Source organism: Calypte anna, chromosome 2 (genome assembly GCF_003957555.1).
Source record: "Calypte anna isolate BGI_N300 chromosome 2, bCalAnn1_v1.p, whole genome shotgun sequence".
Taxonomy (NCBI): domain Eukaryota; kingdom Metazoa; phylum Chordata; class Aves; order Apodiformes; family Trochilidae; genus Calypte; species Calypte anna.
The window spans coordinates 618,264-644,297 of NC_044245.1; the positions used below are offsets into that span (position 1 = coordinate 618,264).

Here is a 26,034-nt window from a genome sequence, read left to right on the forward strand (position 1 = left end):
TGCGGGAGGCGCGGCGGCGGCTGAGCCGGGGGCCGCACCGGGATGGCGGCAGCGGCGCGGAGGATGGGGAGGGGAGGGCGGTGCGGGGCCGCCCGTGGGGAACCCGCAGCTCTGCGGTGCCGTGTCCGTGCCGTGTCCGTGTCCGTGTCCGTGTCCGTGTCCGTGCCGTGTCCGTGTCCGTGTCCGTGCGCTCCCCCCCCCCCCCGCTGCCACCGGAGGGCGCGCGCGTACCGGCGCGGGGCCGCGCCTGAAGCCCCGCCCCTCCTCCCCAGCCATTGGAACAGCCCGCAGCGGGCGCCGCGCTGATTGGCTGCCCGCCAACCCAATCAGCGCCTCGGCTTCGGGGAGGAAGGCGGTGGTTCCGCATGCGCGGTGCGCGCGTCCTCCCGGTGAGTGCCGCAGTCCTCCCGCCCGCCAGGGGTCGCTGCCGCCCCGTCCCCCCCCGCTGCCGCTCCCAGCCTGCCCCGCGCTCTCGCCATGGCCGCTCTGTCCCGCCGCTGCTGAGGAGCCGCCGGGCCGCCCCCCCCGCTGCTCCCGCCGCTGCTCCGCTCCCTTCCGGTCCCTTCCGGTCCTTTCCGTTCCCTTCCGGTCCCCTCCGTTCCCTCCCGCTCCGCCGCCCCCCCTGCGCCCCGCAGGGCCATGGCCGACTGGGCCCCCGCTCAGGTAAGCGTTGCCCCCGCCCTCCTCCTCCTTCCCCCGCCGCCCCCCGGCCCGCTCCCCTCCCCCGGTCCCGGTCCCCTCGTCCCGGGCCGCCGCTGCTCCCTCGGCGCTGGCAACGCGTGTCCCCCCGCAGGAGCTGGAGTGGGAGATGGAGTCCCAGGAGCTGTCCCTGGAGCAGCCCCTGCCCGCCCCCGAGCAGGGCCCCGCCGAGGAGCTCCCGGCTGCAGAGATCTCCCTGACACTGGTGACCGAGATCCAGGCCGTGGACAGGAAGGTGGATGCCCAGGCTGCTCAGCTGATGAACCTGGAGGGGAGGATGAGGATGGCAGAAAGCAAACTGATCGGGTGTGAGAAGACGGCGGTGGAGTTCGGGAACCAGCTGGAGAGCAAATGGACAGCGCTGGGCACCCTGATCCAGGAGTACGGGCAGCTGCAGAAGAGGCTGGAGAACATGGAGAACCTGCTGAAGAACAGGAACTTCTGGATCCTGAGGCTGCCCCCCGGGGCGAAGGGGGAAATCCCCAAGGTGAGGGGGTCCTGGGGGTGTTCACAGAGCTCTGGGGCTGAGCCAGGGGGGATCCACCAGCCTGGGGCCCCGGGTGTCCACAACAGCCCCTGGTTATCTGGGGGGGATCCAGGGGTCTGGAACATGGCAGAACCACGTGGCTCAGCCTGGTGGCTTTGGTGACGTCCCAAGTTCCTCTTCAGAGGCCATTTTAGTCTGGTCTGAGGAAGAAGTTCTTCAGCAGGAGGGTGCTGAGACTCTGGAACAGATTGCCCAGAGAAGCTGTGGCTGCCCCCTCCCTGGAGGTGTTCAAGGCCAGGTTGGATGAGGCTTGGAGCAACCTGGGCTGGAGGAGAGGTGTCCCTGGCCATGGCAGGAGCTTGGAGGGGATGAGCCCTCAGCTCCCTCACAGCCTCACCCATCCTGGGGTTATTCTGTGACTCTGGTTGCAGCAGAACCAGCTCAAAAATGAAGTTGTAAAAGAATCTGTGTGGGTGCTGTGTGTGAGACCTCAGCTGCAGCCTGGGGGGAGTTGGGGTGCAGGGTGGTGAGGAGGGAAAGCTCTGTTCAGTGGGGGGTGTGGAGCATCTGCTGCTGCTTCTGAACAGACAGGACAAGGGGCAATGGGCACAAGGTGCTCCTGGGGACATTCCCAGTGGACACCAGAGGAAAATTGGTCCCCCTGAGGACAGTCAGACCTTGGAATGGTCTCCCAGGGGAAGGGGTGGATTCCCCCACTTGGGAAAGTTGGAAGTCTCAGCTCCATGGGTGCTGAGACATCTCAGATCAACAAGAATATGAGAAGGGTTGGAGCAGATGGGCCTTGGGGTCCCTTCCCAGCTGAGACTCTGGGATTCTCTGGTGCCCATTCCAGGTCCCCATGGCCTTCAGTGACACCTCCTGCAACTTCGAGGAGGAGGAGTGGAAGAGTTTGAACGAGTGGCAGAAGGAGCTGTACAGACACATCATGAAGGGCAACTACGAGGCTGTCATCTCCATGGGTAAAGACAAACTGGGCTGGGGCCTCCCCTGCTGCTTCCAGCAGGATCTGTTCCCCCGGGATGCACCCCTGGGCCTGTGGGGAGGGTGGGGTGGTGCCCTGGGGGGTGTGACAGCCCTGCCATCAGCTCCTGCCCTGCTCTGCACAGCCCAGGGGCACCATCCCTGACTGACACTGCCTGCAGGAGCTGAGGAGGAGGGGAAACCAGAGGAGCCTGAAACCCCTGCAACCCCTGCAGGTGGGGAAGAGCAGAGGGGTTGGGGTTTCTTTTTGAGTCACCCCCAGGTCCCCTGGGGCAGCCGTGGGGCAGTGAGCTGCAGCAGAGCCCTGCCCCCTGCTTCCTGACAGCCCCCAGGCCCTGCAGAGCCTCTCCCCAGGGGCACAGAGGTTCCTGCTGCCCTGTCCCACCCCTGGCTCATCCCGGGGCATTGTCCCTCCTCCTCCCCACACTGCAGCTGAGCTCAGAGACTCCTTCCCAGGGAGCAGCTCAGGCAACGGCTGCTGCCTGGGGGTCTCTCTGGGGTCCCTCTGGGGTCCCTCTGGGGCACACGGGGCCTTCACAGGCACCTGAGGTGATCAGAGATGTGAGCACAGGCAGAGAGCAGTGAGGGGGTGCAGAGAGACTGACAGACTGACTGATAGACTGACTGACTGACACACTGACTGACTGACACACTGACTGACTGACTGACAGACTGACTGACTGACACACTGACTGACTGACTGACTGACTGACACACTGACTGACTGACAGACTGACTGACTGACTGACTGACAGACTGACTGACTGACTGACTGACTGACAGACTGACTGACAGACTGACTGACTGACTGACTGACTGACACACTGACTGACTGACTGACAGACTGACTGACTGACTGACAGACTGACTGACAGACAGACTGACTGACTGACTGAGACAGACTGACTGACAGACTGACTGACTGACAGACTGACTGACTGACTGACAGACAGACTGACTGACTGACTGACACACTGACTGACTGACTGACTGACAGACTGACTGACAGACAGACTGACTGACTGACTGAGACAGACTGACTGACTGACTGACTGACAGACTGACTGACTGACAGACTGACTGACTGACTGACAGACTGACTGACTGACTGACAGACTGACTGACTGACAGACTGACTGACTGACTGACTGACACACTGACAGACTGACTGACAGACTGACTGACAGACTGACTGACAGACAGACTGACTGACTGACAGACTGACTGACTGACTGATCCATTGACTGATAGACTGACTGATAGACTGACTGACAGACTGACAGACTGACTGACTGACTGACAGACTGACTGACTGACAGACAGACTGACTGACTGACTGACTGACAGACTGATCCATTGACTGACAGACTGACTGACAGACTGACAGACTGACTGACAGACTGACAGACTGACTGACTGACTGACAGACTGACTGACTGACAGACTGACTGACTGACAGACTGACTGACAGACTGACTGACTGACAGACTGACTGACAGACTGATAGACTGACTGACTGACAGACTGACTGACAGACTGACTGACTGACTGACTGACTGACACACTGACTGACTGACAGACTGACTGACTGACAGACTGACTGACAGACTGACTGACTGACAGACTGACTGACAGACTGATAGACTGACTGACTGACAGACTGACTGACAGACTGACTGACTGACTGACTGACTGACACACTGACTGACTGACAGACTGACTGACAGACTGACTGACTGACAGACTGATCCATTGACTGACTGACAGACTGACTGACTGACTCACTGACAGACTGACACACTGACAGACACACTGACTGACAGACTGAGACTGACTGACTGACACACAGACAGACTGACTGACAGACAGACTGACTGACAGCCTGAGACTGACTGACAGACAGACTGATCCATTGACTGACTGACAGACTGACTGACTGACACACAGACAGACTGACACACAGTCTGACAGACACAGACTGACAGACACACACACACACAGACACACACAAAGACGGGCACACAGGCACACAGACAGACTGACAGACAGACTGACTGACAGACACAGACAGACACAGGCACAAAGACAGACAGACTGACAGGCTGACAGACAGACACACATGCACACAGACAGACACACGTACAGACGTACACACAGACACACAGACAGACAGACACACACACACAGACACACACACAGACACACACACAGACACACAGACAGACACACAGACACACAGACAGACACACAGACACACAGACAGACACACAGACAGACAGACATACAGACACACAGACAGACACAGACACACACACAGACACAGACAGACACACAGACAGACAGACACAGACACACACACAGACAGACAGACACACAGACACGTCCCCCTGTGCTGAGGCTGCTGCTCTGCAGGCTCACACCCCACCCCCCATCAGCCCCTCCTCACTTTGATCCTTGGGGGTTTTTTGTAATACTTTTTCCTTGCTTTTTTTTAAAACCTTTTTCCTTTCTTTTTGGGCCAAAAAGCTCTTCCCCAGTGCTCCTGTGTGAGGCAGGGGGCAGAAAGGTGAAGGATAAATGATGAATCCCACCCGGACCCCTCCTTCCCTCCCTCCCTCCCTCTGCCAGGGGGGGATCTGTGGGCCTGAGCCTGGAGCTTAGAAAAATGTATCTGTGCTTCATCTGAAGGCTTCCTCTGAGCCATGGGCTTCGGCCCTCGCCCCCAGGCACAAAGAGCCCCCCGAGCTCTCCTCACTCTTGCTTGGGAATGAATCTTTCTCTCTCCGCTCTCCGCCCTAGGAGAGGTTGTGATTTGTGCCCCCCCTCCCCCTCTCCCCCACCAAAATCTGCGAGCAGCCTCCGACTCGGGACGAGTGGGATGGATCCCTGGCGATCCCGGGCTGGAGGGAACCGCCTGGGGAGGGCACTTCTGCCCCTGCTGCTGCTGCCTGACAGCCCTGGTGCTGTTCCCCCCTCGAGCTGAAGCCCCCCCCTTTGTAATGGCTCCGCGGACCTTAGCAGAGAGGAGAAGACAGGAAGCCTGGAGGTAAGCACAGATGCATTTGCTCGTTCTCCTCCTCGTGCTGCAGGCTGGGAGAGGGGCTCCTCACCTGAGCTCTGGGTGCTCCTCCTGCAGGATGCTCATGTCCCCAGGGCCCAGCCACAGGTGAGCAGTGCAGGCCTGGGGGGAGCAGCTCCTCACGCCCTTCCCGACACTCCCCCCATGTCCCCCCCCTCTCCAGCAGTGAAAGGAAGGTCGGTGGGCAAAGGTCTGAGAGAGTCTCACACCCCCCAGGGCAAAGGAAACGTTCCCCTCTTCTTTCCTTTCCTCCTTCACCTGCAGATGCTGCCATCTCCAAGCCTGACCTCCTGGCACGGATTGAGCAGGGAGAAGATCCCAGTGCCGAGGATCCCGAGGACTCAGAAGGAGGAGAAACCCCTACAGACCCCAGCAGTGGTGAGACACAAGGGTCCTGGGGCTTGGCAAGGAGTTTTGGTGGCTCTGGGGGTTCAGGGAAGGTTTTTCTGCCCTCCTCACCTTCCACCATCTCCCAGAATGAGCTCCTGGAAGGTGTCCAGAGCAGAGCCACTCAAATGCTCAGAGGGCTGAGCACCTCCCTGGGAAGCCAGGCTGAGGGATTGGGGTTGTTCAGCCTGGAGAAGAGGAGGCTCCCAGGGGAGCTCAGAGCAACCTCCCAATATCTGAAGGGGCTCCAAGAAAGCTGGGGGAGGGCTTTGGACACGGGGGGGTAGGGAGAGGAGAAGGGAAATGGGTTAAAACTTGGAGAGAAAGGGGAGATTGAGGTTGGAGATGGGGAAGGAATTCTTGAGTTTGAGGGTGCTGAGCCCCTGGGTGCCCAGGTTGCCCAAGGAAGCTGTGGCTGCCCCATCCCTGGCAGTGTTGAAGGTTGGATGGGGCTTGGAGCCCCCTGGGCTGGGGGAGGGGTCCCTGACCATGGCAGGGGGGGCACTGGGGGGGGATTTGAGGTCCCTTCCAACCCAACCCATTCTGTGATTCTATGAAAATCCTCTCTTGAGGGAGGCATGAGCCTAAACTCCTGTTGTTCTCTCTCCTGTGCACAGAGTTTTTCTTCCCTGGTCCTGATGACAGCTCCTGGGGTAAATATGATGAGACCCTGGCTGAAAGCCACGAGGGCTCTGAGGAGGAGGAGGAGGAGAGCATGGAGGTCCCTGGTACATGTGAGTCAGAAGCCCCCAGGCTGCTGGGCTGGAACAGAGGTGGAGGGGGGCTTGGACTTTCAGCAGTCCCTGGTGATCCCAGGGCTGATCAGGGTGGCTCCAAGGGTCAGGCTGGGAGCTAGGAGCAAACCCAGGAGCTGTGAAAGCAGCTGTGGGGGGTGCAGGTCACCTCTGCAGTGTCACCTCCTTGGGGAGCTGTGGCTCTGGACAGCCTTGAAGCAGAGGAGCAGGAGCATGTGTAGCTCAGGAGGGTTTTGGTCAGCAGCAAACTCTTCAGATTCCATTTCTGCCCACTAATACACACAGGGATTTTCTTCACAGCTTTCTCCAAACGTGAGGCAGAAGGTGGGTCCTTGTCACCACCCTGCAAGTCACCTGGGGACACGTGAGGTGCTTTGGGAAGAATCCTTTGCTAGGATGTGCCTTTGGCTTCCCTCAGGAGCAGCTCAGCTGGCTGGGGCTGCTGCTTTTCCAGAGTTCCAGCCCCACACCAACACAGGGGTCTGTAACCTGTTAGATGCCTGGCAAAGTGACCAGCAGGTGACAGGGAGTCCTGAGCAAGTTGGCTTTGAGCACCCAAATGCTCAGCACAGCTTTATCCTCTCACACTCTGCAGAAACCTCTGGGTTTCCAGCCCTCCTCTCCACAGCCCCGGGCCCTCTGGGCTCTTTTCAGGGTCCTTGGTGCTTGTTCTGAGTCACCACTGTACCCACGAGACATCCTCTGGTCTCAGACCCTGAAAGAGAAAAGCTTTTATTCCACTTCCCTCCATTTTTTGGCCTTTACCCTCAGCCACATGTTCTCAAGGACCTGTTCTGCTTCACCTCCTGCTGAGGAAGCAGTTTGTGTTTAGTTGTCTGTAGAGATCTCCTCACTGAGCTTTGCTGAGAAGTCTTCATCAGTGCTCTGGGTGAGGGACTCGAGTGCCCCTCAGGCTGTTTGCAGGAGACAGCAAGTGGGGCAGGAATGTTGATCTGCCTGAGGGTGGGAAGGGTCTGCAGAGGGGTCTGGAGAGGATGGATCCATGTGGGGAGGTTCTGGACAGGATGGATCCATGGGGTGAGGTTCTGGACAGCATAGATCCATGGGGTGAGGTTCTCCAGAGGGATCTGGAGAGGATGGATCCATGTGGGGAGGTTCTGGACAGGATGGATCCATGTGGGGAGGTTCTGGACAGGGTGGATCCATGGGGTTGAGGTTCTGGACAGGATGGATCCATGGGGTGAGGTTCTGGACAAGATGGATCCATGGGGTGAGCTCTGAGGTTCCCCCAGGCCCAGGGCTGGGTCCTGCCCTGGGGTCACCCCAACCCCAGGCACTGCTCCAGCCTTGGGGCAGAGCAGCTGCAAAGTGCCCCGGGGGAAAAGGCCCTGGGGGGTTGGGTGACACCCAGCTGAACATGAGCTCAGTGTGTGCCCAGGTGGCCAAGGTGGCCACCAGCATCCTGGCTGGGACCAGCACTGGGTGGGCAGCAGGAGCAGGGCAGGGATGGTCCTGGGAATGGAAAGAATTTCTGCCTGGAAAGGGTTGTCAGGGCCTGGCCCAGGCTGCCCAGGGCAGGGCTGGAGTCCCCATCATCCCTGGAGGGGTTTCAGAGCCTGGGGATGTGGGGATGAGGGACGTGGGCTGGGGGGGACCTGGCAGGGATGGGGAAGGGTTGGACTGGGTGATCCTTGAGGTCTTTTCCAAACCAAACAGTTCTGTGCCTTGGTGATTCCAGTTCAAACCAGTTTGTCTCCGTTTGCATTGCTGTGCAGCTCAGGTAGGTCCCAGGTGGGGCTCTCAGCCCTGTAGTGTCAGGGCCTGTCCTGGAGGTGAGGAGCAGGGAGCAGCTCAGCCCCAGAGCCCAGGGTGTGGGGCAGGAGCAGTGACCCCGCTGTCTCTGCCCTGCAGATGAACAGCAGTGTGACGAGGAAGGCTCCGAAAGCCTCGAGCTTTCCGGCTCCTTGACAGGGAAGTGGGAAGAAGTTTTCTCCAGCCCGGAGGAAGAGATGAAACCCAACAGCAAGAGCCAGAGCGGGCCGACCCCCCCGCAGAGGACGGGCAACGGGCTGCGGCGTTCCGCGCGCCGCGGGAGGGAGGTGAAGAAGGACCCTCCCGAGGAGGTGGCTGCCATGGAGGGGCCCTACATCTGCTGCGAGTGTGGGCAGAGCTTCCTGGACAAGCAGCTCTTTGCCACCCACCAGAAGGAACACGCCAGCGAGGAAGCCTGCACCTCCCTGGAGCCCGGGGAGAGCTTCAGGCCCAAAGCCAAAGGGCCCCCCGGGAAAGGCCAAGGCTCCTCCCGCTCCAAACCCAAGCGCCCCGACGGGGAGAAGAGCTCGGGCTTCAAGTACGGCTTCGTCCGCCAGGTCAACAACATGGTGGAGAGGCCCTACACCTGCTCCCAGTGCAAGGAGAGCTTCAGCCTGGAGGTCAGCCTCATCCTGCACCAGAAGCTCCACACGGGGAAGGGCGAGGGGCCGCTGACCTGCACCTACTGCGGCAAGGACTTCCGAGACCTCTCCAAAGCCATCCGCCACCAGCGCATCCACACCGGGGAGAGGCCCTACCAGTGCACCGAGTGTGGCAAGAGCTTCATCCGCAGGGACCACCTGCTGAAGCACTGGAGGGTCCACACCGGGGAGACCCCCTACCAGTGCCCCGTCTGCGGGAAGCACTTCCGATACAAGGAGTCTCTCAATTGCCACCAGAAAATCCACTCCCGCAACCCGCGGCCCGGGGAGGATTCGCAGCACAGCCTGGAGTCGGCCACCCAAACCCCCCATTTTTGTGTGAAAAAAGAAACTAAGCAGTAGCAGTGCCACGGGGGGAGGCCGGGGGCAGACGGGCTCCCGGTGAGATGATAACGGTTCCGGGGAAGGAGGAGGAGGAGGTGCGGTGATGGGAGCTGAAACTCCTCTCACAGCTAATCCACACGGTCGTGCTACAAAGCCTGCTTTGTTGAAGCATACAAGGAATTTCCTCTTTAAAAAACAAACAACAAACAAAAAAACAAAACCAGACTCTGACCGGGGGGCCCTTGGCACCTCTGCCACCCCACGGGGTGACTCCCGCAGCGGCGCAGGCTTCGTCCTCGTTGTCCCCTCCGCGGGTTTGGATTTTGCCTGTAGGGAGAATAACCCCGAGCCATCCCCCGGGTCCGTATTTAGCAGGTGTTTCCCCCACCTTTATCTTTGTGCATATTCAGAAGTGAGGAGCTTTCACTTCTGGTTTTTTTCCCCCCAACCCCTCCCTGACTCGTTTCACCGGGAGGAAAGGGAGGGGAGGAAGACGGTTCCATTCCCATGCCCGCTCCCGTTGCCTTGTCACCCCTCCCGTGCTCACAAGGGCTGGGATGAAGGGAAGAGTGAGAGAGATGGTTAGAGGCATGGGATTTCTGAAGAGCAGGGTGAGGAGGAGGAGGAGGTGCAGGAGGAAAGGCCGAGCAGGGGCTGAGGAGATGGAGCAGGAGGAGTCGGGATGGGCAGCGTCGGGTAACGCGCACAGGACGAGACTCTGGTGTTTGGGAAGGATTTTGTCAGCACTGGTCAGGCCGTGGTTGGTTTCCCTCCATCCCGAGGGAACGGAGCTGCTGGTCCCTCACGCCAGCTCCTGGCAATGAAGGAGATTTTATTATTAATGTTTTTTAACTGGGTTTGGTCTTACACTCAGGTAAGTCAGATGAGTGAAAGCAACTTCTCCTAACCCCCTGTAAAGAGCTGTTTGTTTTTTAGTTGATCTAGAAGTAGTATATTGTTATTATTAATATTAATATTAAGTATTATAATACTACAAGAAAATGCGTGACACTATATTTCAGAGTTGATCTAAAGCACTTCAGTGTATGGAATAACTGGCCAGAGTTTTTCAGCTGTCTGTGTAAATATCGGTTGACTTCTCGGAGCTTCTTGGTGTTGTTCTGAGGTGGCTGTAAGTGGTGTCTCTTTCCGCTGTGTATCGTCAGCTGCTGGTTCTTCGTGAGCTCGTGTTTTGTAATAACTTTTTTTTTTTTGGTTGTTGTTGGGTTTTTTTTTCTTTTTTACTATTCTATTTTTTCTTTTTTTGTAAAGTCTGTCAATACAGTGTTTCCATTCCGCAGCCCGTGTCGGGTGAGTGATCGTAGCCCCGGGCCCCTTGCTGGCCTCTCTTTTTCCCTCCTTGCTTGCCCCCCCTTTCCTGCGGTCACGCCTGCAGCACACTCTCCCAGCTCTTATTTATTAGCATTTCCAGGTAATTTGTAAAAATGCTGAACCCCCCCGAGCCTCTGCTCAGCTCTGCTACTGCCCACGCTCAGCACCCGGGGAGCCGGATCCGGCGCTCGCTCAGCGCAGCTCCCAGTGCTTGTGGGTTTTAAGCTTTTTCTCTGCCCTCACTACGGCTGGAAGGAGATTTGGGTTTTCTGCCGGGATAACGTTGCCCTTGGGGACCTGGCCCGTGCCCTGCACAAACTGCAGCAGCAGCCGAGGAGTCACCGGTGGAGCCGGGACATTGCTGTGCCAGGAGAGGCTCCGGTTCCGTGTGGCTGCAGAGCTGGGACACGGGGGTCTCACCCTCTGGCACCCACCGTGATGGGCAGGAAGAGCCCCGGGTGCCCTGCCAGAGGCTCCAGACACCGACCTTGGCTTCATCTCCCCCGGGCCGGTGCTGGTGGAGCCGGAGGGACCTTGGCAGGCAGGACTGGGCTCGCTTTTCACCGGCACCGCCCGCCGGGCCGCACTCGCGTCGCCGCTTCCTCGCTCGCACGTTCCCAAACCTTGTACCGGGGCTGCCAATAAACTCCTCTGCCAGGCCTGGCCCCTCAGGGCAGCTCCACGGTGTCTTCCTCACCCCTGGGTGTCCCACGGTGCCCCCAGAGGGTGCTGCTGTTCCCTGGTGGCACGTCCCGCCACACCGGGCCTGGTCGGGCTCCTGTCCTGTCATCTCCCCCTGCCTGGCCCTGGGGACATGAGTCTGGGGGGTCCCCTCTCTCCTGCGGTGCTTGGAGAGGGTTTGTCCTGTCTGGCACCACCTTGGCTCTCTGCCCTGGACCCCAGGTGTCCCCTCTGCCACCTGCCCCTGGTGACAGAGCCTGGGGTGAGGGGGACAGTCCCCTCCTGTCCCCTCCTGCCCTCCCCAGGGAGCGGGCACCAGAGCTGTGACACGACCCAAGGGGTTGTTGTGGTTTGGGACCAGGTGGGGACACGTTCAGCCCCTGCCCCCAGTTCCAGCACCGCAGTGCTGAGGGGTTGTGCTCTCAGCCCATCTCCCTCACCCCGTTTCCCACAACCAAAGGGTGTCCTGCCCTTCCCTCTTGGCTGTCACCAACTTCCCCCCCATTGTCACCCCGTGCCGGGGGTCCCCGAGGTCAGGACTGGTGTGGCAGGTGGCAGCCACCAGGCAAGGGGCCCTGGCAGGGCTGTGCTGGGGCTCCAGGGTGGGAGGGGACAGGAAAGATGGGATGGGGGGGATAGTGTGGGATGGGGATGGGATAGAAAGGTACTGGGTGGGATGGGATGGATGGGATGGGATGGGATGGGATGGGATGGGTGGGACCTTCAGGAAAGCTGGGGGAGGGCTTTGGACACAGGGGGGTAGGGAGAGGAGAAGGGAAATGGGTTAAAACTTGGAGAGAAAGGGGAGATTGAGGTTGGAGATGGGGAAGGAATTCTTGGATTTGAGGGTGCTGAGCCCCTGGTTGCCCAGGTTGCCCAAGGAAGCTGTGGCTGCCCCATCCCTGGCAGTGTTGAAGGTTGGATGGGGCTTGGAGCCCCCTGGGCTGGGGGAGGGGTCCCTGACCATGCAGGGGGGGCACTGGGGGGGATTTAAAGTCCCTTCCAACCCAAACCAGTCTGGGATTCTGTGGGGTGCAATGGAACAAAATGGATGGGATGGGATGGGATGGGATGGGATGGGATGGGATGGGATGGGATGGGATGGGATGGGATGGGATGGGATGGGGTGGGATGGGATGGGATGGGGTGGGATGGGATGGGACAGGATGGCATGGCAGAGCATGGCAGGGGGGTTGAGATGTCATGGGTTGGAGAATTGTTCCATCACCCAACCTGACCCAGGAAGATGGGGGCAAAGGAACAGAGCCCTGGGGGTGGCAGTGAACCCAGGGAATGACAAGCACTGAGTGTCCCCGGTGCTGAGGTGACACCCGTGGTGACACTGCCCCCAGAGTGTCCCTGAGCCCCTGCCCCCAGCCTGATGGCCCCAGGTGGGACCTGAGGGTCACGAGTGGGGGGAGGCCTCAGGGACCTCACAGCAATGGGATCCACTGGGGGAGTTTGCAGGGGGGAGGAAAACCCGTCCTACAAACATCCTGACCTGCAGGGAGGGTGCTGGGGCTGGAGCAGTGGGATGGGGCACCCCAGGGGAGCTGCTCTGGGATTCACCTGCACGGATCCAAAGGAGCCCTGGGCACTGCAGGCTCCCACATTCCAGAGCCTGGGATAACAAACCCGCACATCCCAACTCCGTGGTTCTCAGGGTTGGGATCTGCAGCCTCTGAAACCTGCAGGTTCCTGGGATTGTGTCCCAGGAAAACAAGGACAAGATGGGATGGGACAGGGAGCAATGGGGTGGGATGATGGGATGGAACGGGATGGGATGGGAGGACAGGGATGGGATGGGATAGGGATAGGGATAGGGATGGGAATAGGGATGGGAATAGGGATGGGATGGGATGGGATGGGATGGGATGGGAGGACAGGGATGGGATGGGGATGGGATGATAGGGATAGGGATAGGGATAGGGATAGGGATAGGGATAGGGATAGGGATAGGGATAGGGATAGGGATAGGGATGAGATGTGATGGCAATAGGGATGGGATGGGGATGGGATAGGGATGGGATAGGGATGGGATGGGGGTAGGGATAAGGATGGGATAGGGATGGGATGGGAATGGGAATAGGGATGGGATGGGATAGGGATGAGATGGGATAGGGATGGGATGGGGGTAGAGATAGGGATAGGGATAGGGATAGGGATAGGGATAGGGATGGGATGGGAATGGGAATAGGGATGGGATGGGATAGGGATGGGATGGGGATGGGATGGGGTGGGATGGGGATGGTTTAGGGATAGGGATAGGGAGGGGATAGGGATGGGGATGGGATAAGGATGAGATGGGATGGGGATGGGATAGGGATGGGATGGGATGCGGACAGGGGGGGTTCAGCCCCGGGTGGGGGTTGGGGGGTGCTGTCTCTCGGTCTCCATGGCAACGCCGCCATTTCAGAGGCCCGCGGGGCGCGGGGCCGGAGGCGGGGGGGGGGGGTTGGGGGGGGTGCAGGAGGTGCTCGTGCCAGCCCCGCCCCCCGGCCATGGCGGCGCGAGGACACCGCCCCTCCCCCCCCTGCCCCCCCTCAGTGCCCGACGGTGCGGGCCGGACCGGACCGGGCCGGGGGACACCCCCAGAGGTGACCCCCCCAGAGGTGACACCCCCACAGGTGACACCCCCACAGGTGACCCCCCCGCCCCTCCCCTCCCCAGGGACCCCAGCCCGTCCCCCCTTCCCTCCCAGCCCGTCCCAGTTTCTCCCCACTCACAGCTCAGCCGCCCCCCCCCCACCAGCCCAGTTACCCCTAGAACAGTCCCAGTTCCTCCCAGTTCCCCCCAGTCAGCTTTGATTCCCCTGGCGTTGCACCAGTTACCCCCAGGCCCTCTCCAGTTACCCCAAGCTCCTTCCCATTCACCCCCAGTCCCTCCCAGTTCCTCCCAGTCCTTCCCCAGTTGCCCCCAGCTCCTCCACAGTTACCACCAGTGTCTCCCCAGTTCTCCCCGGTTCCCCCAGCCCTTCCCCAGTTACTCCCAGTGTCATCCCAGTTACCTCTAGTGTCTGCCCAGCTACTCCCAATTACTTTGTGTCTTCCCAGTTACTTCCAGTGTCATCCCAGTTACTCCCAGCCCTTCCCCACTTACTCAGTGTCATCCCAGTTACTCCCAGTGTCTCCCCAGTTACCCCCTGTGTCTCCCCAGTTACTCAGTGTCTTCCCAATTACTCCCAGTGTCTCCCCGGTTCTCCCCGGTTCCCCCCAGCCCTTCCCCAGTTACTCCCAGTGTCTCCCCAGTTCCTCCCAGTGTCTCCCCAGTTCCTTCCAGTGTCTTCCCAGTTACTCCTAGCCCTTCCCCAGTCACTCCTAGTGTCTCCCCCATTACTTCCAGTGTCTCCCCAATTACTCCCAGTGTCTCCCCAGTTACTCCCAGTGTCATCCCAGTTACTCCCAGTGTCTGCCCAGTTACTTCCAGTGTCTCCCCAATTACTCCCAGTGTCTCCCCAGTTACTCCCAGCCCTTCCCCTGTTACTCCCAGTGTGTCCCCAGTTACTCCCAGTGCCTCCCAGTCGCCCCCATTCCTTCCCCAGTTCCCCGCTCCCCTTCGCCGCCCCTCCCCGCGCCAGGGCCCGACGGGCCCGATCCCGGGGCAGCCTCCTCGTCTCCCTCCCCGCCTGCCCATGGCCGCCCCGCTCCGTTCTCCCCGGTGCCGGTGCCGGTGCCGGTGCCGGGGGGTGGGGGGGCGGCCCCGACGGAGGGGTCGGTGTTGCCGTCGGCGCGGTAGGGGGCGCTGCTGTGCCTGCGGGCGCCCCGCTCCGCCCCGCCCGACGCGGCCCCCGGCGCGGCTCGCGCGGTGTCGGCGGCCCCGCCCGCCCCCTGCCGGCTCGGCGGGGCAGCGGCGGTGCCGGAGCGCCCAGCGCGGAGCGGCGGTGCCGGACCCGCAGCCGCGATCGGGCTCTGGCCGCCGCTGCCCCCCCACAGCCTCCCGTCCCCCCGCCTACCTCCTCCCCCGGTCGGGTCGGCCCCGCCCCGCCGTCCCGCCAACCCCCCCGTCCCCCCCCGGCCGCGCCGCGCCACCCCGGGCCCAGCCCGATGCCCGGCGACGGGCGGAGGTGAAGGAGCGAACGGGCGCTGGATCCTCCCGGCCGCGGCCCCCGGGGCCCCGGGCAGGGAACAAAGGGCCATGGCCGAGGGGGCTCCCGCCTCAGGTAAGGGCGCCCGCCGCAGCCCCGTTTCCCCGCCCGCCGCGGGTCGCGGCCCGGCCCGGTTCCCGCGGGCCGCACGTCGGGGCGGGGCCGCGCCGTCGGGGCCGCGGCGGGAGGGCGCGGGAGGCCGGCGAGGCGGGAGGCCGGCGGGGGCTGTCAGCGCGCCGGGCCGCGGCCGCCCCCCCGGGGGGAACGGGGCAGGACGGGCAGGGCCGGCGGCGGCGCGGGCAGCCCCGGGGGGCGGCGGGGCCGGGCCGGGCCGGGCCGGGCAGGGCCTCCGCGGCCGGCGGCGCCCGAGCTGCCGTCGGGGCCGGGCCTGCCCGTCGCGCTGCCTCCCCCCAACCCCCACATCCCCAGCCCCGGCGGCCGGGCCCTGCGGGGCGAGGAGCGGCCCCCCGCCGCTCCCGTGACAGAACCGCCGCCCCCCGGTGACAGGCCGCTCTCCCCCCCCCCCCCCGCCTCCCCGTGTCACCGCCCGGTCCCCATGGCGACGGGGCGGCCGTGCCCTGACAGCGCCCGCCAGCCCCCCCCGGGGGTCCCCTCGCCGTGCCCATGGCAACGGGGCTCGGCCGTCCCTTGTCACCTCCCGGGGGGGGTCCTGCCCGTCCCGGGGGACCCGCGCGGGGCCGCCGCCATCAGCAGCGCAGCGGGGTCAGCGCCCCGAGGGGACGTGGGGACATCCTCGGGGGAGCGCCGGCTTCTGATGCTGCGCCCACCTCCCGGGGGTTCCCCGTGGCCCTGGGGGTGTCCCGTTTCCACCCCGCCCCTACCCGCCGTGACTCCCCCCCCGCACTCCTTCTCCCCGCAGGCGCCGGAGCCGGTGCTGCAGCCGCGCTGCCCCTCGCCCCTCCGGCCCCCGAGCGCACCTCGGAGCGGGAGACGCAGACGGCAGAGCTGTCCCTGACGGTGGTGGCGGCCGTGCAGGCGGTGGAGAGGAAGGTGGATTCCCATTCCACCCGCCTCCTCGACCTGGAAGGTCGGACGGGGATGGCGGAGAAGAAGCTGATCGATTGCGAGAAGACGGCGGCGGAGCTGGGGAACCAGCTGGAGAGCAAGTGTGCGGCGCTGGGCACCCTGATCCAGGAGTACGGGCTGCTCCAGAGGCGTCTGGAGAACATGGAGAACCTGCTGAAGAACAGGAACTTCTGGATCCTGAGGCTGCCGCCGGGCAGGAAGGGGGAAGTCCCCAAGGTAACGGTGTCCTGTGGGGTGTCCTGTGGGGTGCAGGAGCCCACAGCTGCACCCAGAGGGTTTTGGTGCCGTGGGGATGGCTCCAGTGCAGGTCGAGCACTCAGCAGCCAGACCTGGGGGGAGCAGAGCTGCCCCCTCCCCGTGTCTCCCTGGTGGGGTCTGGGCCTGAGGGGAAGGTTCCCCCCGAGCTCAGGCCGGAGGTTTCAGTTCTGCTTCACCTCAGCCCAGGAGCAATTTACTCTTTATTTTTGACCACCGTTGGCAAGAAACCCTGTGGCTTTGGGGGATCTTTTTTTAAAACTACTGATTCTCTTACCACCTTGGCACTGTGATGGTGGGGGGCATCTCCTGAACTGGAGATCCAAGAGGATCCATCCCTGGGATTCCAGGGAAGGCAGACGGGCTCAGCCAAGCATCAGAAGGAGCCCACCAACAATGTTTGTTGCATTTCACCACCTGCTCACTGGGAGAAAGTTTGCAGTGTGGGAGAAGGCAAAGCCAACATCACCAGAGAGAGCTGAGAGGGTCTGGGAAAACGGGGGTTCAGACCTTGCTGGGGAGCAGAACCTGGGTGCTGTGCTGCCCTCTGAAGAGCTCCTTCCGAACCTGGCATAGCCTGAATCTCTCCTTCGAAATTATTACTCAGCAAACAGACCTGAAAGCTGTAGTCTGCTCCCTGCCAATGTGCACACAGTAACTGAGGAGAACCAGGAGCACACCAGGACCTGGCTTGGGTTTTCCCCTCAAGTTCTGGGGTAACTGGACCTAGGTGTGTATGTCCAGCTCTGGTGCCCGGGTTTTATCTCCTGGATGCTCCTCCTGTGGGTGTAAACCCAAGCACCTCTGTGGGGTCATCCCTGCTGGGGACATTCCCAGTGGACACCAGAGGAAAATTTGTCCCCCTGAGGACAGTCAGACCTTGGAATGGTCTCCCAGGGGAAGGGGTGGATTCCCCCACTTGGGAAAGTTGGAAGTCTCAGCTCCATGGGTGCTGAGACATCTCAGATCAACAAGAATATGAGAAGGGTTGGAGCAGATGGGCCTTGGGGTCCCTTCCCAACCTCTCATTCTACGACATGGTTGTGGAAATCATGGTCTGGGTTGAGCACCAGGATCTGTCCCCTTAGCCAAGACCCTTAAATCATCTCACAGAAATATGTGCCCAGGAGTTGTATTTTCAATATAAAACCCAACTTGTTGATGGCTGTGAGGTAGCTGAGGGTCAGCTGTGTCTGGAGGAGTGATCTGGTGCTGGAGGTGTTGGTGGCCAGAGGTAGCAGGAGCCCAGCTGAGCCCGGTGCTGCTTGTGGTTGCAGGTGCCAGTGACCTTTGATGATGTGTCCGTTTATTTCAACGACAAGGAATGGGAGAAGCTGGAGGAGTGGCAGAAGGAGCTCTACAAGAACGTGATGAAGGGGAACTACGAGTCGCTGATCTCCCTGGGTAAATACAGGGGGGAGGGGGCTTCACCCTGGGAAGAGGCAGCTTCTCCTGCTGCCTGCAGGCTTGGGCATCTTTCCAGCCCTCCTTGGAAACAGAGGAGGATGTTCCTGGTCCTGTTGCTTCCAACTGTTGTGTGAGGCTGGGTAAGGGCATCCCTCTGGCATCACCTGGGTCTGTTCCCAGCTTGGGGCAAGGTGCTGTCCCAGCAGGGTGGGGGTCACCCATGGGCAGGTGGAGACATCCTGAGGCCCCTTCCAGGTAGAGTTACTCACTGGGAAACCAGCATCTTCCCCAGGGCCACTGGAAGGGCTTCCCTTTGTCCTTTGGGTCTGTACCAGCCCACGCACCCTTTAGAGGAAACTTGCAGAGTGGGAAATTGCTGGATGTGGTCTCAGCTGTGGCATCTCTTTGGGGCATTTCCTACTGGAGCTGCAGGAGAAATCTTGGCTCTGCTGGGGCCAGAAGTGAAATGTTTTTGGCTTCAGGAGACCCAGGAATTTGGCTGAGAAGTTCTAAACCCTGCCAGAAGAACACTCAGGTTGGGTTTCTTCCCCAGGGTAGTTCCTCTGTGTGTGCCACCTCAGCTCCTGCTTCCATGAATCCCTCCTGCCCATCCAGGCAGCCCAGCCTGCCTGCAGCACTGGACTTCTGCCTGCAGACCCCTTGTGGTGTCTTCGTGTGTCCTCTCTGGGGATTCCCTGGGCAGTAATCCTTCCCTCCATCCCTCTGTCTCTCCACAGACTATGCAATTTCCAAGCCTGGTGTGATGTCCCAGATGGAGCAAGGAGAGGAACCACGGGTCAGGAACGAGCAGGACTTGGAGGAGAGTGAGATCATCACTGATGCCACTGCAGGTGAGAGGGCAGCTCAGGGGAGCTGGGGCCTGCGTTTGGAGGAGCTGCTCACCCCAAGGCTGAAGCAGATGGAGTTGAGAGCTGGGCCCAAGGAGGTTATCAGGAGCTTTGCAGGTTTGGCTGGTGAGAGGTCTGATGTCCAGGTACAGCTCAGCACAGAAACCAGGGCAGTAGGAGCTGTCAGCAAGGGAAACATCTGCAACCAGACCAGGTCCTCAGGGAGCTGGTGTTCCTGGCAAGGAAGGAATTGGGTCCCACTGGGAATACCCATCTGCCAAAAAAATCCTCTCCACCCTCTTTGGTTGGGTGGATGGTGTGTCCTTGGAATGTCCCCCTGGGGCAGGGAATCCTGCTCCCTCCTGTCCACAGGGACTCGGGGTGCTGAGGGGCTTCCCCAAGGGCAGGGCTGGGCACAGGGCACCAGAGATCCCAGGTCTTGGGGGCTGGTAAGGACACAGGGAGGTGTCCTAGCAGACCTGGTGTCACTTCCACTGCAGGTGTCAGCTCCTGGCTGCAGATGTGGGGTCACTCCAACCCCCTGCCCGTGCCTTTGCTTACAAGGATGTTGAAATTAAACGGGAAGGGGAGAATCATCTGCTGCCTACAGGGAGCTGCTGGCCCAGCTGGGCAGCCCCGTGGGGAGGTGGAGGGGTGTTGAGCTGCAGGCACTGAGCCCCCGGGCCAGGAGGAACAAATCCCCTGTGCCTGTGGAGGGTCCCAGGGGAGAGGCAGGAGCCTGGTGGGGATGGGGGAGCAGAAATGTCTGTGGGGAACTGGTGGGGGTCATTGCTGGTGGTTTCTTCATCCCATCTCCCAGGAATGATGGCAAGTGGGAATCTTTCTTTCCTGCAGCTGGGATAAGGGTTGTGATTCAAAACAGAGGAGCTCCTTCCTGAAGACAGCCCCGAAAACCCCGAGCTGCAACGGGATGTCGGGGCAGTCGGAGGGCAAGCTTCCAGAGCCCGGATGAGGAAGCAGCCTGTGAGAGCCCCTACGGCTCCGTCTCCCCTCCCAGGGGACCTCCCGGGCACCAGCCTGGGTGGACTCCTCTGAATATGTGGCTGATTTCAACGAGATCCAGAGAGTCATCGTTCACCACGGGAGCTGCACAGGTCAGACACTCAGCAGGAGGCTCCACGGGGCAGCTGAGGAACTGGAGGGGCTGTGGTGTGTTGGGTGGAAGGGAAGGGGTAACAACCCCCAAGAACAGCACCAGGAGGAAAGTTTCTGGTGACAACCACCTCAAGAGCAGCGTGGGCCAGACCCCAGGCTGGGAGGAGGAGGCCAGCACGGACATCAGAGTGTGGGGGCTCTGAGGGCACCTGACCTGCTCCAGAGCTCAGTCCTCCCTGGGGGAGACAGCCCTGGTTACACCTGGGGAGTGAGGGACGTGCTGCCAAAACCCCAGCAGAGCAGAGGGCAGGATCTCAGCCAAGGACAGACATCTGGGGGACACCTCAGAGCCTCTTCCAGTACCTGAAGGGGCCTTACAAGAAAGGTGGGGAGGGGGCTTGTCACGAGTGCACATAGTGACCAGATGAGAGGGAATGGCTTTAAAACTGGAGGAGGGGAGATTCAGATCAGACTTCAGAATATGAAATTCTTGACTGTGAAAGTGAATTCTTGAATTTGAGGGTGCTGAGCCCCTGGGTGCCCAGGTTGCCCAAGGAAGCTGTGGCTGCCCCATCCCTGGCAGTGTTGAAGGTTGGATGGGGCTTGGAGCCCCCTGGGCTGGGGGAGGGGTCCCTGACCATGGCAGGGGGAACCCTGGGGGGGATTTAAGGTCCCTTCCAACCCAAACCAATTTGGGATTCTGTGTTTAGTCCTTCCCTGGTGCTGGTCATGTGGAGGAGTGATGTAAGCTGCTCAGATGTATTATACACCAAAGCCTGCTGGAGGAATACGTGGGGTCCTGCATGTCATGGAGGTAGCTCAGGGAGAAGAGTGGCTGGTGATCCATGGTGTGCCTTTTAAAGTGGTGAGAAGATGCCACCAGGTGCTTGGTGTGCAGTCTGCCTGTTGGGTGGAAGGTACAGGCCAAGTCTACAGATGTGCTTTGAGGGTGAGAGGGGAAAACAGGGACGTGGGCTGTTGTAGTGGTGGGTTCCCTGCCCTCTGATGGCTTCATGATGGGATAACACAAGCCAGGAGAGCTAGAGTTGAGCTCTGCAGGTCCTCAGCTCTGACTTGTGGATCCTGGGGAGGTTTGGGGAGGTTTGGGTTGGATATCAGGAAGCACTTCCTCACGGAGAGAGTGATCAGGGATTGGGATGGGCTGCCTAGGGAAGTGGTGGGGTCACCGTCCCTGGAGGCGTTTGAGGAGAGACTGGACATGGCACTGAGTGCCAAGGTCTGGCTGATGTCATGGTGTTAGGTCATAGGTTGGGCTTGATGATCTCAGAGGTCTTTTCCAGCCTCAGTGACTCTGTGATTCCTCATGGATTCCTGAAGGAAACCAGCCAGGCCACCAGTGGAACTCATCCTTGTCCCAGAGCCAGCGCCTCGGCCGACGTGTGTGGGATCTCCCCGCTGATGGAGGGGGAGAGGGCCGTGGTTCTGATCCATCCCACTCCCATCATCTGCCCCTTCTAGGGAAAGCCCTGGCTGCCCTTCCTAGAAAGGTATCTGGGCCTGGCTCAAAGTCCAGCCCGGGCTGACGTGCGAGGGCCCCGCCGCGGGCCCTTCCCTCGGGGCGTGCTGCCCGTCTGTGTCCCTCGGGGCTGGTCACCAAACAAAAACCACCAGGTCACCTCCCGAGGCTGTGACGCAAAGCAGGGAGCCTGACCTGCCACCATCCATCCCACCCTGCTGGCACTGGGTCTGTCCCCGTGTCCCATCATGGGGAGGCCGGAGGAAGGGGACAGGAGGAGGAAGGGCACTTTTATCCCAGAATGGTTTGGGTTGGAAGGGACCTTAAAGCTCATCCAGCACCCTCCAATTCAAGAATTCCTTCCCCATCTCCAACCTCAATCTCCCCTTTCTCTCCAAGTTTTAACCCATTTCCCTTCTCCTCTCCTACCCCCCATGTCCAAAGCCCTCCTCCAGCTTTCTTGGAGCCCCTTCAGATATTGGAAGGTTGCTCTGAGCTCCCCTGGGAGCCTCCTCTTCTCCAGGCTGAACAACCCCAATCCCTCAGCCTGGCTTCCCAGGGAGGTGCTCAGCCCTCTGAGCATTTGAGTGGCTCTGCTCTGGACACCTTCCAGGAGCTCTGTGTCCTTCTGGGGTTGGGGACTCCAGACCTGGGCACAGCACTGCAGGGGGGGGCTCAGCAGAGCATCGTGGAATTACAGAAACCTTTTGTCAGTCAGGTCTCACCAGAGCCCCAGAAGGAGCCTGTCTGGGCGGGTCTGTGTGTCCTCCCTGTCAGGGGTGTTCAGCTTGTGCCCATGCAGATGTTCCTGTAGTCCCCAGACCACCCCGTCCCACCCGGTGGCCCTAACGCTGTGCCCGCTTTCCCCCCCTGCAGAGGACGGGATCGTGATCAAGACAGAGGAGGAGGAGGAGGAGGAAGACCCCGACACTCTGGAGCCCTGCGCCATGTTCTCGGGCCGGACGGAGCCGTCGTCCTTCTCCAGCCACGAGGCCGGGCTGGGCTGCGAGGCACAGTGCAGCTCCAAAGCTCAGCCCAGGAGCTTGGCGGCCGCCCGCGTCCGGAAACCTTCTGCCTGCGAGAGGGACTCCGGGGAGATGAAACCAAGCACGGGTCAGCAGCGGAACCGGACGAGGGAGAGACCCTACATCTGCCCCGAGTGCGGGAAGAGCTTCATGCTGAAGATCAACTTCATGATCCACCAGCGCAACCACCTCAAGGAAGGGCCCTACGAGTGCCACGACTGCGACCTCAGCTTCCGCAACAAGCAGCAGTTCCTGCTGCACCAGCGCAGCCACACGCGCCGCGGCGTGGGGGTCCCGCGACGCCCCGAGCACGGGCTGAAGCCCCAGCCGAGACCCCAGCCCCCGGGGAAGCCCTACAAGTGCTCCGAGTGCGAGAGCAGCTTCAGCCACAAGTCGAGCCTCAGCAAGCACCAGATCACCCACGTGGGCGAGCGGCCCTTCACCTGCGGGGAGTGCCGGCGGAGCTTCCGCCTCCAGATCAGCCTCATCATGCACCAGAGGATCCACGCCGGCAAGAGCGAGATGGCTTTCCTCTGCCCCCAGTGCGGGAAGAACTTCACCCGGCCCTCACACCTCCTGCGCCACCAGCGGACTCACACCGGCGAGCGGCCCTACCAGTGCAGCCAGTGCGAGAAGACCTTCAGCGAGAAGTCCAAGCTCACCAACCATTACCGCATCCACACCCGCGAGCGCCCGCACGCCTGCGCCGTCTGCGGGAAGGGTTTCATCCGCAAGCACCACCTCCTGGAGCACCAGCGGATCCACACGGGAGAGAGGCCCTACCACTGCACCGAGTGCGGCAAGAACTTCACCCAGAAGCACCACCTCCTGGAGCACCAGCGGGCGCACACCGGCGAGCGGCCCTACCCCTGCACCGAGTGCACCAAGTGCTTCCGCTACAAGCAGTCCCTCAAGTACCACCTGAGGACGCACATGGGAGAGTGAGGGGCTGCCCGACGCTTCCTCTCCCTCCTCTCCCTCCCTCCACTCATCCCTTCTCCTCCTCCTCCTTCTCCTCTCCCTCCGCTCATCTCTCCCTCCCTCCATCTCCCCATCCCCACCACCACCACCACCACCACCCCGGCTCAGGGCATGGACAGCAAGGAAGCCGTGTGGTAGCGCCGCTGGTCTGGTGGAGGCAGCTCGGCTGATTGGAAATAAATTAATTCATTAAAAGCCAGCAACGCGCGGCAGAGTTTAGAGGTTCCGTCTCTATGAAATTAACAGCGGGAGCTGGTTTAGGGGGAATCCTCACCATCAGAACAGGAAAAACAACAATAAGAACAAACAAACCACCACCAAAAGAAACCTGTACAGGGTGTTTTGCCGGAGTAGGACTCTAACTGCTTTCTAAGTCTACTGTTTGGTTTTTTTAATAAACGGGGAGGAACTTTTTATTTGATAAGCAAACTTAGGACCACCAAGATGTTTTTTTTTTTTTTTTTTTTTTTTTTTTCTTTTTTTTTTAATGCTCTGTGGGCTGATCCTGCCACAATCACTTTTGTCCAGGAGCTCTGCAGAGGCACTGCCTCGTCCCAGCTTTTTGGGGCTGGATGGGGCAGCTCAGCAGCACGTGGTGAACAAGGAGCTCCCGGCCAGGGGGAGGTGAGTAAGAAACAGATCCAAACAACCAGAAAATTCTCCCTGTGTCTCGATTTGAAGCGCTGACAGTAGGTGCCTGCCCGGCTTCTCGGGGGCTGTGGTGCACTCATGAAGTATGCGATAGAATAAAATATTAGTTGCAGTTTAAAAAACCAAAACACAACCTTTTTCTGGTAGGACCCCATCAGCAAGGCTCCTCCCAACACTCGTGTCTGGTGCTTCATCCTCCCACAGCACCAGACCCCACCGGCTGGCGTGGGAGCGGGTTTGTGGGCATGGGGTTGTGCCGTGGGGTGGGGATGTCCCTGTGCACACAGGACCCTGCTGTGTTTTCACTGCTCTGTGCTCTCCCGGGGATGGGCTGTGGGCTGCTCTCACCCTCACCCGCAGCACCGGCCACGCACAGCCCAGTGGTGCCATCCCGGGAGAGATCCCAACCCCAAGTGGAGGAATGGAGGAGCCAGGGCCTGGGCTGGCCCTGAGAAAAGCCCCAGCCAGCTGGGGGCTGCCCACGGGAGCCCTCCCGTGGGTCCTTTCCATGCTGCTGTGGCTGTAGTGGTGGTGGGAGGGACACGGGGCCATCTCCTGGCTGCTGTTGGGAGCTCCTGTCCCCAGGGCAGCTCCTGTAGCTGGGCTGGGTGGTGGCAGCACCTTGGCACACACACACACAGATCTCACGTGGGACATGAAAAACGTGGCATCAATAAACAGAGCGATGATGGGATGAGTTGTTGGGACCTCTTAATGCCTCTGCAGAACCCAAGTCCTCGCTGCAGGACTCCCCCGGGCAGCTTCCCCAAGGGTGGGTGTCAGGAGGAGGGGGCCAGGCTGTCCTCAGTGGTGCCCAGTGACAGGACAAGAGGAACAAATTTCACCCTGGGAAGTTCCATCTGAACATGAGGAGGAACTTCTCGACTTGGAGGGGGTCAGAGCCCTGGCCCAGGCTGCCCAGAGAGGTGCTGGACTCTCCATCTCTGGGGACTTTCCCAACCTGCCTGGACACCATCCTGTGCCACCTGCTCTGGGTCACCCTGCCCGGGCAGGAGGGTTGGGCTGGATGCTCTCCAGAGGTCCCTTCCAGCCCCTGGCAGTCTGGGGTTCTGTGAACCCTTCCTAAATTTGTCATTTACTGCCTCTTCCACTCTAGGAGGATCTCCAGGGCCGTGCAGCTCCACAAAGCAACCAGGAGCCCCTGGCAGGTCACCACCACAGGGAGAAATAGTTTCAATCACACCGGTGGTGCCACTGTCCTGGCAGTGTCCTTTTTTCTTCCAGGAAATGCCTGGATTCAGCTTTTTTTGGCAAAGCAGGAGCTGTACTAGCAAAGGGAGCCCTGGGGACCCTGGGGGACCAGCAGCTGTCACCTTGGCGTGGCCGGCTTGGCCGCTCTTGGTGGCCTCACACGCACACAACAGCGTCAGTGCGGGGACAGTGCCAGGTTCTAACAACATCCAGGTGACCTTTGGTGGCCTCAGTGTCAACAGTCTACAAGCCACGGTGTCCATGCCAGGGACACACGCAGCCACAGTGGCCTCTTGAGGTGGCAGTGGCACCAAAACCCCACAGAGGTGTTGGTGCTGTGGGGCACAAATCAGAGGGTGGCACGTGCCCTGAGCTCGTGTCCCCACAGGTCTGTCCCTGCCGGGCTCACCAAACCCTCCCTGGCACACGGTGTTGGGGGAGATGGACACAGCTGCACCCGAGCAGAGGGGACAAGGAGGAGCCACCACTGTCCATGTCTGGGTGTGAGGTGGGGGGGTGCCCACCAGCAGTGCCCACTGGGTGCTTTGGGGCTGGGGGAGAGCAATGGGAGAGCTGCTGGTGGGCATGGGGTGCAGGGATGGGAACTGGAGACACCCTGCCCCAAGGTGGCTGCTTGGCTGGTGGGGTGTCACACGTGGTGGGTCTGTTGGGGTATCACACACATTGGATCTAGTGGGGTGTCACACACGTTTGACCTGGTGGGGTGTCACACACGTGTGATCTGGTGGA

The 26,034-nt window shown here is 60.7% G+C and overlaps 2 protein-coding genes across 2 annotated transcripts; both read left to right on the plus strand.

Moving 5' to 3' along the window:
• The first annotated feature begins 568 nt into the window (after nucleotides 1–568).
• On the plus strand, nucleotides 569–23,633 carry LOC103536141. The gene is made up of 13 exons (XM_030446481.1): nucleotides 569–663; nucleotides 794–1,186; nucleotides 2,040–2,166; nucleotides 5,532–5,645; nucleotides 6,272–6,388; nucleotides 8,282–9,182; nucleotides 14,524–15,244; nucleotides 15,360–16,062; nucleotides 16,146–16,528; nucleotides 17,845–17,971; nucleotides 18,712–18,968; nucleotides 19,814–19,937; nucleotides 22,292–23,633. Exons 1-13 carry the CDS (start codon nucleotides 640–642, stop codon nucleotides 23,383–23,385), a joined length of 5,085 nt encoding a protein of 1,694 aa, XP_030302341.1. The 5' UTR covers nucleotides 569–639; the 3' UTR covers nucleotides 23,386–23,633.
• On the plus strand, nucleotides 15,242–19,826 carry LOC103536142 (protein ZNF783). Its single transcript, XM_030444926.1, has 5 exons — nucleotides 15,242–15,340; nucleotides 16,146–16,528; nucleotides 17,845–17,971; nucleotides 18,712–18,825; nucleotides 19,678–19,826. The coding sequence occupies exons 1-5, from the start codon at nucleotides 15,316–15,318 to the stop codon at nucleotides 19,719–19,721; spliced, it is 693 nt and encodes a 230-aa protein (XP_030300786.1). The 5' UTR covers nucleotides 15,242–15,315; the 3' UTR covers nucleotides 19,722–19,826.
• Nucleotides 23,634–26,034: the final 2,401 nt, after the last annotated feature.

Coding starts and splice junctions, on each gene's coding strand:
- LOC103536141 (XM_030446481.1), top strand. CDS start 640: ATGGCCGACTGGGCCCCCGCTCAG. Junction 664..793: donor CCGACTGGGCCCCCGCTCAG/GTAAGCGTTGCC, acceptor GTCCCCCCGCAG/GAGCTGGAGTGGGAGATGGA. Junction 15,245..15,359: donor ATGCCCGGCGACGGGCGGAG/GTGAAGGAGCGA, acceptor CGCCCGCCGCAG/CCCCGTTTCCCCGCCCGCCG.
- LOC103536142 (XM_030444926.1), top strand. CDS start 15,316: ATGGCCGAGGGGGCTCCCGCCTCAG. Junction 16,529..17,844: donor GGAAGGGGGAAGTCCCCAAG/GTAACGGTGTCC, acceptor TTGTGGTTGCAG/GTGCCAGTGACCTTTGATGA. Junction 17,972..18,711: donor CGAGTCGCTGATCTCCCTGG/GTAAATACAGGG, acceptor GTCTCTCCACAG/ACTATGCAATTTCCAAGCCT.